Genomic DNA, 12452 nt, shown 5'->3' with positions numbered 1-12452 from the left:
CATCCTGATGTTTCTAAATCTTATGTTTTCCTCATTCTTCAGGTTGACAAACCAGAAAGTATAAATTACTCTGCTACTCAATAATAAGCTACTTAGACTTAACAACTATGTACATCAAAAACTAAGAAGCAGATGTGGTAACAAAAATTCTCAAAAAAAGATGGCAGTTTCTCAATCCACCAGAACTAAGCATGGACCTCCCCCATAAACTTTCCTCAAACATTTCAATCCTTGTGAATGTACAGCACTGTTTTCTACATCAAAATATAAACTTGCAATCCACGCCAATAAGTTCTCAAGGTCAAGGACATTACATGTACATGTTAGTGTAAAAACACAGCACTTTCTGCACTACATGAAATTTCCCAAGCTTAAAAGATGCCAGTATGAAGAAGATGCAGACACAAAGGAAGCCATTACCTATCAGCAGTATGATGCAGCTAAAACATACAGTTTAGGTACTGTCACTTTCTGCGAACATTAAAGGAAAGAGCAACTTGAAAAAGGTATCTGAAAATTAAATTAACAGCCGTTTTGGTGGACACAGAAACTGAAATAAGGAATAGATTCCCATGTTGCTGAGAATTCAAGGTATGATAAGGGAAATGAACACTCCAAGGTAATAAAAATACTTATTTTGCTCTGTGTTGCTCTGGACTAAAACCAGTTATAAAAGTATCCGCCACTAGAGCTACAGTTAAAAACAGCCCTTTCTCCCAAATAATATATGCAGCTTTGTTGGACCTTCAAAGGATACTCTACCAGAGCAAAATAGCACAAGTCGAAGAGACGACTTAAAAATATTACTCAATTTAAAAAAGGTTTTAAAAAACTTAAATGAAAGCTTTTGATTACAGGTTAATACTTGCTGTCTTTCCCTCATTTCATATCAAATATTATGTATCAAATATTAAAGTAGCACACACAAAGCCAAATGTCTTATAACCACCATGTATGTGACCTCACCAGATGACCTCCGACTTACTCAGTAGAGTTAACTCAGCAGCAATTATGAATTGTGTGGATGATCAATAGCCTTCACTTGGTAACCAGAAAGAGTGCTCAGTGGCTGACGGAAGGTGATCTTGTAATAGGTTTTATATCAAAAATTAAAAGCCCGCATACTACAAAACTGCCATTTTATTTCACTAAACAGGAAGAATTTTTTGAGATGAAAGAAGTTGAAGGGGGAAACTTAAACTCTAAGGAAAGTAAGTTGCTTTACAACAACTTCTACTCCCCTTCTTCCCTGATAATAAGCAGTTGTAAAACCTCAATGTGTTTGGAAATACAAATGCAGAGGGAACACTTCAAATTCCTACCTTATGAAGAGTGGCTTCCACAGATTATGACCAATAATCAATTCTTTATCTCTATTTCAAGAGGAAAAAAACCACACCAGACTAGTTAATAAAACTGAACCTCTACTGATGTAGAAATTAATTTTAAAAATAACTGTCAATAACTCAAGCTGTTACATGTGTATCTCTCCTTTTTATATCTCCAATGAAAATCCTAAAAAATTGTTCATGGACCACTTATCCGGCACATTTCCATACGCAAGATGCTTCTGTTGTGAATAAGCAATGAAACTAGCTGTATTTATAGGCTCTTCTCTGTGTTGTCCACTGACAGGACAAGGGGCAACGGGAGCAAGCTGGAGCATAGGAGGTTCAACCTGAACGTGAGGAAAAACTTTGTTACTGTGAGGGTGACAGAGCACTGGAACAGGCTGCCCAGAGAGGTTGTGGAGTCTCCTTCTCTGGAGACATTCAAAACCCGCCTGGACGCATTCCTGTGTGACCAAGTTTAGGTGATCCTGCTCTGGCAGGGGGGGTGGACTGGATGATCTTCTGAGGTCCCTTTCAACTCCTGATATTCTGTGTGTGATTCTGTATCAAAGAACCACTATCACGTTCATGGAGAAGAAATCTGCAGTCTTGTATAAAAAGGGCATGTTGAATGGAGTCCACACTCTTGCAGGAAGAGATTACTCACATACTGGAAAACACTGACAAATTCTGGTTTTTATAAGTCACATGGGCCTAACAAATGTACTTATATGCACTATATATATAGTACTAGTACCATACTACTTCTGTCTTCTCTAAACCTGAACATTCCACTGATCCTTTTCCTAAAGAAGCCTAGTCAAGATCCTATCCTTACAAAATGGAAGTTTGGAGAATGAAATAAATTTTTGCTATAAAAAATATGGTCTCACCTGATGCATTGACAGAAATGGAATTAAGAGTTGCATAATACCATATGACTATGGAGAACAGGACAGTGTGACCAACAAAATACCACAGGAAATCAAACTGGATCTATGCCAGATAAGGTGATACACCTTAATACTCCAGGACTGTCTTTTACCTTGCCAGCTATGTATTTTGTTCGAGCACTTACAGTTCCTCAGACAGAAGCCAAAACCATTACACTGTTCAGCACAATGACCACTACTTCCTCATCTCTTGATTCATACTATCCTAACAGCAAATACAGGAAGGTGGCCAGAAAAGGAGGATTGGCTTTCACACTGCTAGTGAAGCTGTCACATAGATTTTTCTCTTTTCAGGATCTTGCCATTCTTTGGACTAGAATGACAGGGACATGCTGTTCACCTCTTCTTCTGGCCTCACTTATGTTGTGATGCTCTTTGTCTGGGTGAAGTCAGATCTAGAGACTCAGTTCAACAACACTAATTTCTAAGTTAGTTCCTGACACTGAAGGCAGTCTGTTTCTCTTGTATTCTCTGGTATTCCCCATAAAAAGGAAAGTATCTTTAGAAGGAATTTTGGATTCAGGTTAATAGGTGGACCCCAGGTTCTTATTGTTGTGAACAAAAAGCCCTCTGACTACAGTTGATATAGTACCTTAAATAACATCTTAAAATAAAAGTCTGGTAATATTTGTTTATAGCACCCAGGAAAAAATATTTTAAAAATTAATCTACTGCAGCCCTACATGGCAGGATCCACATTTCATTCAAACCGTATTTCATGTATTCATTAACTTCCACAAGTGTAAGGGAAATTGGAACTTGAGCACAGAACCGTTCTTTAGGATTATTATCCAGAAATGTAGTTCAGGCATCAGGAACATGCTTTACATCATCTTCTACGCAATAGCTGGGGTGAAGATTTGACAGTTTCTGTCTAGCAGAGAAATTACCAAAAGGCTACTGCATTTCTGTTAAGTTCACTGCTATCAGACACTTTTATTAATAGTGCTTCATACTCTGGAGGAAAGTAGAACAGAACTGCAGACCACCACCGCAAGAAAATCAAGATAGCCATTGTCAGAATGAGCCAGCCATGTTGCTATCCTTTAAAGCTGTACAAAAGATAGGAAAGAACTTGAAAGACATCTTTGTATTGCTTACAGTCACTCGGGTTATGGAAGAGGTATTACAATAAAATCTTCTGGATGAAAGAAAAGTCTATATCACCTACATTGTATATATGTTCCAAAGGGCAAAAAAAGACATTTGTTATGAAGAGCTGGTAGAACAATAAATCTTATGGGTTTTTTCTTTGTCAATACTCAACTGCTAGATACAGAAATAAAAACAATTTTAAAACCACTTCACATTAAAATAACCTTTTCTGAATATAAGCAGGGCCACAGGGAATGATCTTTACTAGAGTGCATAAAATAGGTTGGGGCAGGGTGAAAAGGGGCAAGCTTTCCAGAACAAATCCTTCTTCATGTCTGCTTTAATACACTCATACTAAATAAGATTTGTCATTTTAATTAGCTTGTTAAACATTTCACTATATTAATTACAGTATTCCACTTGTGGATAAAACCCTTATAGCTTCTAAGCTACTGTTCTTCACAGGTCAAATGTATTCAAAGTGTAATGAGAAATTTTAATTTTAAATTAAACTTTTAAAAAATCTTTCCCATGGACCAACAATATGCAAAGTACTACAACAAGAGTAACAGATAACAGAGTCTGCAAAGATTTATCTTTTTATCTGACTATATGACTGCAAGTGGTTACTCATAATCTGGTTCAAGTCAATGGTACACCTTTTGACTACCAATCTTTTAAAAATTGGTCCCTGAATGTTTCCTTCCACTCTCCAGGTTATGGTACAAAAAGGTATGGGTGTTATGTCTAAATCCAAAACTCTATGGAATCAGCTGAAAGATCTATCCTGTTCCACAGACGAGACTAGGTCCAAAATGGGTTTCAGCCCCTTTGGCAGCTCAGACCTGTCACTAGCTGACATTTCTGTATTTATTATAAATACATTGTATTTCTTTATGAAAAGATGACATGGAAATAGAGAAAACAAGCAATCATTTCTTAAACAAACAGAGCATTAGGGATCCACCACAGAGATGCTGTCAAATCAGTAAGATAATTGGCAAACGAAAATGCCCATGCTGTTTCAGGACCCAGAATATGGAGTACTATTATGGGATAACCGCAGAAAACATACAGTCTAGTATCTTGAACTAACAGTTTTCTTTGTAGAAGACTATCACTGAATTTCAAAGAGAGACAGATGTACTTTTGTTTTCTAGCATTACATTAGCCAGGGCTAAAACCCTGTGCATGAAAGCAAGAATTGATCTTTTGTCCGTTTTAAGTGATCTCCCCAAGGTCCCCATGCTCACTTCGCTGCCATGCAGAGGGCACTCTCTGCATCATGGATGCTCTCTTTCAGCCGATGCTTGTCCTGCTCCAGCTGGGTAAGAAGTCTATTGAGCTGACGCAGAGATTGATCTTTTCTTCTCAGCTCCACTTTTGCCTCTGAGAGTCTCTGCAAGCAGACAGAAAGCAGAGTTACTTGTCAGCCAAAATAATTAACTTCAATTTATGCCATAGGCTATTAAACAAAGTGGAAAACAGACTGACTGTGAAGTAGATTTGGGCCATTACATACTAAGCTTTTATGAATTCTCTAGCAAAAACATTACTAACACAGAACCCCCCCCACCCCCCCGTTTTTGTCATATTGCCTATGTACAAATATTTTTATTTAAAAAGTGATTCGTCGATCAAACAGGTACATATACTATGCTACAGGCACTATATTTACAAATACCAGATCTAAACACAGTGAAAATAATCAAGAGTACAGCACTAAAGAGAATATTCTCAAAACTTAATTTTAAAATAAGATTAAAGAAAATAATTCACAAAGGAAATAAACAAAGTAGCATTTATTTAAATACTCTGCACTATTCAGAAATTTCAGGATGTAAAAAATAAGAATCTAATATTTTGTGTTAGTGCATTAAGTACATTTTTGCTGCAATTCCTGCTAAGCATAAATCACTATTTTATGGTGCTTTCACTATTTTAACATCAGTTTTCCAATACGCAAAATGGTATGTGAATTTTTTTAATGTTTCTCTCTGGCTTAGAATTAACCCAACATGCTGTAAATCAATTCAGATTAATCCAATACATGACAAATAGCACACAGAACTAATTAATACAGAACCTGGCTAGTTGCTACTCCTTTCTGCTGGGATAAATCAATACTTTCATAGACTGGAGTATTAATAATGTGATTTCATAGTTTGCTAAATGTTACATTTTACTTACAGATTGTTAATTGCCTTTTTAGACAGAGACTATATTAGGTGGCTATAAACATTCTTTCACAAAATGCTAATTCCCTGACAGATTCTCAACCAACAGAGAAGGCTGCGCAGTTGCAAGACTGTGTTCTTGCACTTTGTTTTCAAAATTTATGGATGTGTTTTCTGTTTAAGTTCTAAGAATGCTTTGCATAATTTGTACTCAGGGGTACTTGACCTGGACTGTAGAACATGGATAATATGTATTATGCTGTCGATATGTACTAAGAATAGTGTATATACAAAAGGCTAATAAAAATTTGGAGGACACAGAAAACTCAACTAATTTGAAAAAGCTTCAGACCTGGCCAAGAGTCAAAGGCACTTCAAAAAACAATATGCTAGAGAAAATTTCTACAAAATAACAAAATACAGCATAAAACTGCATAATGCTGCAAAATAAACTGAAATCTGTGGATTGGCTTAAGCGTTCTTCAAACATTTCTCAAGACAAAAAAAGCAACCAGTTATTTTAACAGCATATTTGGAAGGTACAGCACCACCACCTGAACACTCTGTTCAGCACTTTACAAAATCCAGGCTGAGATTAATCCCTGCCATAAGAAAAAAAGAAAAAAAAATCAGGAATTTAAGAAACTCTAAACCCCAGATATGTTAATATTACTCTTGCTCAGATCACTGCAGGTTGAGTAAGTCTGTTGTGTTTCTTACGTCATTATTTTCGATGAAGAAGGCCATTTTTCACCTAAGAAAAGATAAACACACAGATCTCATTGTTCCACTGCATTATTAGCATAATGATATCTAAAACCAGAAGTGTTGCTTTTTGAAATTCTACCCTAATGCCACCAACAGCTACCAAAATCCGCTCTGAACAGCTGAATTTCTTAATTACCAAATTTTCAGAAGAGTTATTTCCAAGAAAGCAGATGTGGATTAGCAAGGATACAAGGAGACATCTTTAATTTAAGAACAAAGAACATTATCATTTCTATTTATTGTGTTTACTGTTAGTTTGGTTTAGGTTAAGTCATTGTCTCCTCTCATTGAGGAGACAGCTCTGAAAACCAAGTCAAGTCCCCCCCTGCCCATATTCTCATCTTTTGACAAACAAAATTTATCGAACAGAGAACAACGTCTCTGGTGCCAATGCTTCATCCACGCCACTGACTGAAAAATCTGGTTTTAAGATACAGTCACAGGACTGAGTTTTGGTCAATGTAGAATAGAGAATTCTGCTAATATTTTGATGCAAGCAGCTTTTGATGTAGAGGCTGCTGGAACAGAGTCTGACTCCAAGATTCCAGTGATCTAAATGAGCGAAGAAAGACAGGATAATGGGAACATTATGCACATTCATTTAATTTTTATTAGATAGCTATCCTTCTACAGGGGCTGAAGAGTTGTCTGCTCCTACATAAAGCTTTTATCATTGACCACAAATGGTGGAGAGATCCACTAGGTGTCAAAATCGTCTGGAAGCTGCTAATTAACCTTGTTTAACAAATGCAAGTGCAGGACTATTAATGAAGCAACAACAGAGATGAAAGCATGAAGCCTAACTCTGAGAGGCATGGCCAGCAATCCACACTACCTGGTGACAAAGCAATATAGAAATTATTAAATCAAATACCTCACTGAACAGCTGTTTTATTGTATTCAACACTTTCACCATTATATACAGTAATCTCCAAAGGATTCAGACTTTACTTGTCAATAATATTGCAATCTCTAAGAAAGATGCAAACTGATTTTAGCTCTCTAAAAGCAGTCTCAGCATTCACTTGAAGCTCCTTGCTACTGTGGGTTAAAGTCAAGCCTTGGAAATTGCTCAAATACAGTGTGGAGTATTCTAAAGTAATGACTGCTAAGCCTATCTTTTTTTCCTTCTTCAGACTGATCTAATTAAAACCCTTGATAAACTTTATGGACTCTAATATTTCCAGCTGAGTGACTGAAACCAAGAGGGTGTGCCTCAAGGCAGCAAGGCAACAATGATAAGCAGCAGGTTAGCCACTAATTTCTCAGCCAGAGTAGATTGTGAAAGTGTGATGTTCTGATATCCAAGAAAGTGTTCAGGAGAGAATAGGATAAATCAAGTTTAATAACTCTGTTCCTAATTGTTCCCTCAATGCTCCACTCTAATTACTTGGAGAACTCTCCTGACTGTCACCTGATATTAAGTTGTTGGAGGCTGAGTGTGGAGCAGTGAGATAATCAATAAACATTTAGTGGGGAGAAGAATGAAGATCCCGTTAAGCAGTGGGAACCTGCAGCACCCAAAGCCCTTCTGCTCATGAGAAAACCTATGGGAGAGCCATAGTGATTGCAAAGCAATAATCCAAAGCACTGTTTTTAGGCCTTGAGGCCTTTAGGCAACAGTACATTTGAGAAAAAAAGGTTAACATGGTCACCCTAATTACAGCCCATTTTCACATTCTTCATATATAAGCGAAGACAAGCCAATTAGGTAGAAAGGAAGATAAGGGAAGTTTTATTTGTATACTAATTAAACCCCTGATGAAATTAAAGGAAAAACATACAGCTCTGTAATTGTGTCTGAGAAAGGTCACTTCAGGTTCAGTTATCAGAAAAGCACAGCCTTGAGATATTTCACTTAATCCACAATATAGCCCTTATTTTGCTCCCCCGGTCTTAGTATTTACAAAAATAAGAAAGTTTCAAAACCTGATAATGCATTTATCTTGAAATGTTTTCTGTGGACAATTACAATTGTTAGAAAGTTGAGGCTAAATATGATAAGAAGAATGAAGGTTTTAAAAACCAACTATGTTTGCACATAGCTCTGTGAAGATGCTGAGCTTTCACTTTCAAGCACAAGTGATTCTGAACCAACTTGGAAGCCAAACTCCAATATACTGACATACCAAAAAGGCCAGTTATCTGTTCAGTTCAGATGTTTAGGCATTCAGGTGCTAATCCAGACATCACTGTACTCCCTCCTGCACAGTCCACCAAAATCTATAGATCAGTTGAGTTTTCATCAGAATCCTTAGGAGCTCCATTTAGTGATTTTTTAGATGTAAGTGCTTCTTTTTCCCCATAAACAAAAAATGAAAAAACATTTGTTGGAGAGAACAGCAAGTAACTCATAGCACTGCAGAAAAATCTCACTGGATATCTGTCAGCTGGGTCCTTCCTCAAATAACTTTAACAAGCTTAGGTTTTGCAGTAAGGAATTTCATTCTTCACAACCAATTACAAAAATAAATCAAAGTTTAACAACCTTACCACACAAAAAAGTACTCTATTCAAAAGACAACAGATGAAAAATCATTCTAGATGAACTATGACAATCACAGAGTTTAAATTCATGCAAAACATGTGTGACACATTTATACTGAAAGCATATTATCCAAGATAAACTAAAGCTCAATCAAATTGCTTACTAAATAGACACAAGACAGCACTACAAGATATGCAAATATGCTGCAGTATACATATTATGAACTAATTTGTGAAATTAAAGATTTTGTCTTCAGGTTAGATGCAAAACACTACTTACTGCTGTATACATTCTGAAAACTGAATACATCCTGAAAACTGTCCTACAAACATAACTAATAGAATTCCACAGTGAAAAAAAGAATACCAAATTTAGCCAGCATCCATTCCTCCACTAGTTGAAACACACTTCCCATTATCCTTGTTGGCAAGTATAATCTTCAGGACGGTCTGAGTGCCCCTCAAAAGACAGTCCACAGATAGCCTAGAGAAGTCTTTCATCTTCAAAAGGTCCAAACCCAAAAGGTACAAAAAGTTACATTAATATTTTATGTCAACTTTTTTAGTGTGCATGACTGTACTGCAAACCAAATCACTTCATCTCAGCTGAATTCCACAGGATGTTTTCTGAAAATAATTCTTACATATCAAGAACAACTCAATATGAAACATCTTCTATCAAAACAGATTAAAAATCTCAGAGAAAAAAGTTCTGTGGCCAAAAAAATATTAATAACTGGGACTTCTCACCAAATAATAAAAAAAAGATACTCTCTAAGACATACATTTAGAGCTACACCAACAAACAAGCTGGATTTACACTTCTCAACTGGAAACCAAATTGTAATATCATGCTCTATCTAGAGTCACTGTGTGCTTCATAGTGGCTGCAGTAGTGTCTTAAAACAGTTTGAAATGAAATCCATGTGGCTGTTCTGTACTTGCAAAGCAGAGTTAACCTGAGGCTGACGACCCATGACATCCTTTCAATAACAAATGCTTTCACATGCCCTTTACACTTCTCTAGGAAAACAAATATACTCAAAATGACACTTGAATGAACTGTATCTGCTCTGCAGAAAAAGTAGTGATTTTTTTAACCTCTCTGCCACTGGACTCTCATCCTCAGAGAAGCAATCTTTCCATATGCTGGCATTCTGAGAAAGGACATACTTGATGACTCTTCTCTAAAGTATGTGACATGACATGGAAGCAGTTAAACATAGCTTACAGATCACAGTGTGCCTAACAAAGTGCAAAATGTATCTTCATGTCTTTGAAAGTGCCCTGTGTAATTTGGTCACAAAGCATGAGTGGGCCTACTAATCAGAACAGTAATGCCAACCAGCACAATGATTTTAATAAATAACCAACATACTGGTGAATTAAGGAATACTTGTAGACATATTTCCATATTTCAGACACAAAGTCAAATACAATTGCTTCTGATTGTTTGATACAAGAAACCCTTATAATACTGGTACACAAACTATGCTAATACCAGAAAGCTTTAGCCAAATCAGTATCATAAAAAAGTCAAGAAATCTAAGGACAATTCTAAGTTAAATGACGATGCAGGTAGCTTAAAAAGCAGCTGTGATATACAGTTACTCTACGAGACTGAGAATCTAAGTATTAACAAACATTTAAATAAAAATTTATTCAAGAGTCACCCAATGGACTGGATGGGGAAAATATATATGTTTTCATCTTCCAAAAGACTTTTCTTACAAATGTCATTTGAAATTGTAGGCATTCACATTGGTAATGCCACTCACTTTCACAATGTAAGTCTAGACAACAGTCCATTTATGGACTGAAGGTGTAGCTCTCTGACATCCAAGAAAGTTTAGGTACCACAGGTATTTTACCTGCAGTGGTTCAGGTTGGATTACAGTGCCTCACAGAGTTAAAGCTAGGTTTAATATCTCTGCACTACAATGCTGACTTATTTCTCAAGAGAAAATATATTCCAATGAAGAAAGAAATGCATTTTTCAATTGCATTATCTCAAAATGTTTATCAAAGGATGACTAAAAATGCTTTTTGAAGTCACTGAGCTGTGTATGTTTTAAAGTTATTGCGAACTAAAAAAGCTTATTAATTTAAACATAGTAGCTATTCCTGAATAGTTTCACACAATAACACCCAGTGTTCACATGTCACTCAGATTCAAAGTAAATTAAGCTAAACAAAACTTTGCAGATTCTTACATGAAGTAATCACAAAATATAAACTGCCCATACATAGGCTAGATCCTCATGGACTGGTATTAGCAAACAAAAGCCCCAGTGTTCAAACATGTTAAGTAAGTACACTGTTGCATTTGAAAATATATAGAAGTTGAAAAGCCACCTCAAATGAGGGACATCCTTTTGAATACCAAGATGCACTGGGCCTTTCAGACATAGAGTAATCAGAGATAATAATTAAGCCCTACTTTTAAACAATGTTTTGGAAAACACTAAAGAACATAATACAATTTATGCACATGATAATCTAGACATTTTTATCATCTTCTGAGCTAAGTAAATTATGCTAGCATTACTGGAAAGCTGCAGAGAAGGATTATACCACCTTAATAGTATAATCCATAATCTTAAAGACAATTTGGAAAAAAAAAAGAAGTCTTTATCCTTGTGAGCTTTAAGTGTACTAGAAAAACCTTTGATGTTAAGGGAGAATAATTTTTTGGAATCACATGCATGATGGCATGAGTACATGATCATTCACTCTTCATTCACCTCTGCCATGCTACCTCAGGACTAATGTTTCTTTTTCTCCCTAGAAAAGTTCCTCTCCCATCATAGTACCCAACTCCAGCAGACAAGACAAGATCCAGCATGCAGAAGCAGCAGCTTTTCTGTGCTTTGGCAATGTCACGCCTTTAAATCAGTTACTTAAGTGCCACAGAAAAGGAATACTTCTGTATTTTTCACTCTTACACTTTTTATCCTTAATAGACCCCCAGCCTTATAGTTGTAACAGCTCCATTATTTCAAATAGACAGTTTACACCTGGTACTGCAAAAAAGGACTTTTCATAACTCTCTCATGTACCTGTATGCAAGTGAGGCACCTAATGCTACAGGCAAACTCTGATGCTGCTCTACAACACTGCTCTCTGCTATACACAAGCATCTGCAGTACTGTTGCTTAATTTCTCTATATATTATCTAATTGTGCACATTAGTGCATAGTGTACAAGATAAAGATACAAACAGCACTTAGACTTTATCTTTACTATGGTTTACAAGTGCTACTATATTACATGTAAATACACTGAAATATTTAACTTGATATCCATGATGACATATTGCAGCAGTTTCTTGCATTTCATTATAGGTGAACTGGGCTCAAACCATCTGTCTCTGATCATGGCCTACTGGTCTTAATGATCTTGCATTACCAGTGACATTTCTAAGCCCAGGAACAGACTATTTTAAGTTCTCAAAAAATACTTATCCATTGGAACTGCTTCACTCAAGTATTTTTGAGTATTTCTAAATCGTAACAGTTAGTTAAGATAATTCAGGTAGAAAGAGAAAGAACAGCAATAAAGATTATTAACAGTGACAATAAAATGTTACCTACAAATTAAATAACCACAATTTCATTCCCATTGCTTATTTAAAAAGGCAT

The 12452-nt window shown here is 36.1% G+C and overlaps 1 protein-coding gene across 1 annotated transcript in view; it reads right to left on the bottom strand.

The window, feature by feature from the left end:
* Nucleotides 1–12452, bottom strand: part of CCDC171 (coiled-coil domain containing 171) — a gene marked incomplete at both ends in the record, with an annotated part of 102134 nt that overhangs the window by 35334 nt on the left and 54348 nt on the right. Inside the window, 3 exon segments of the mRNA XM_010183977.1 lie at nucleotides 1323–1348; nucleotides 1351–1373; nucleotides 4633–4778. Of these exon segments, the coding sequence (XP_010182279.1) occupies nucleotides 1323–1348; nucleotides 1351–1373; nucleotides 4633–4778 (195 nt within the window).

The sequence above is a fragment of the Mesitornis unicolor genome, unplaced genomic scaffold (genome assembly GCF_000695765.1).
Source record: "Mesitornis unicolor isolate BGI_N332 unplaced genomic scaffold, ASM69576v1 scaffold37974, whole genome shotgun sequence".
Lineage (NCBI taxonomy): Eukaryota > Metazoa > Chordata > Aves > Mesitornithiformes > Mesitornithidae > Mesitornis > Mesitornis unicolor.
Note: the sequence above shows the minus strand (reverse complement) of the source record. Positions and strands in the feature narration are given on the sequence as shown.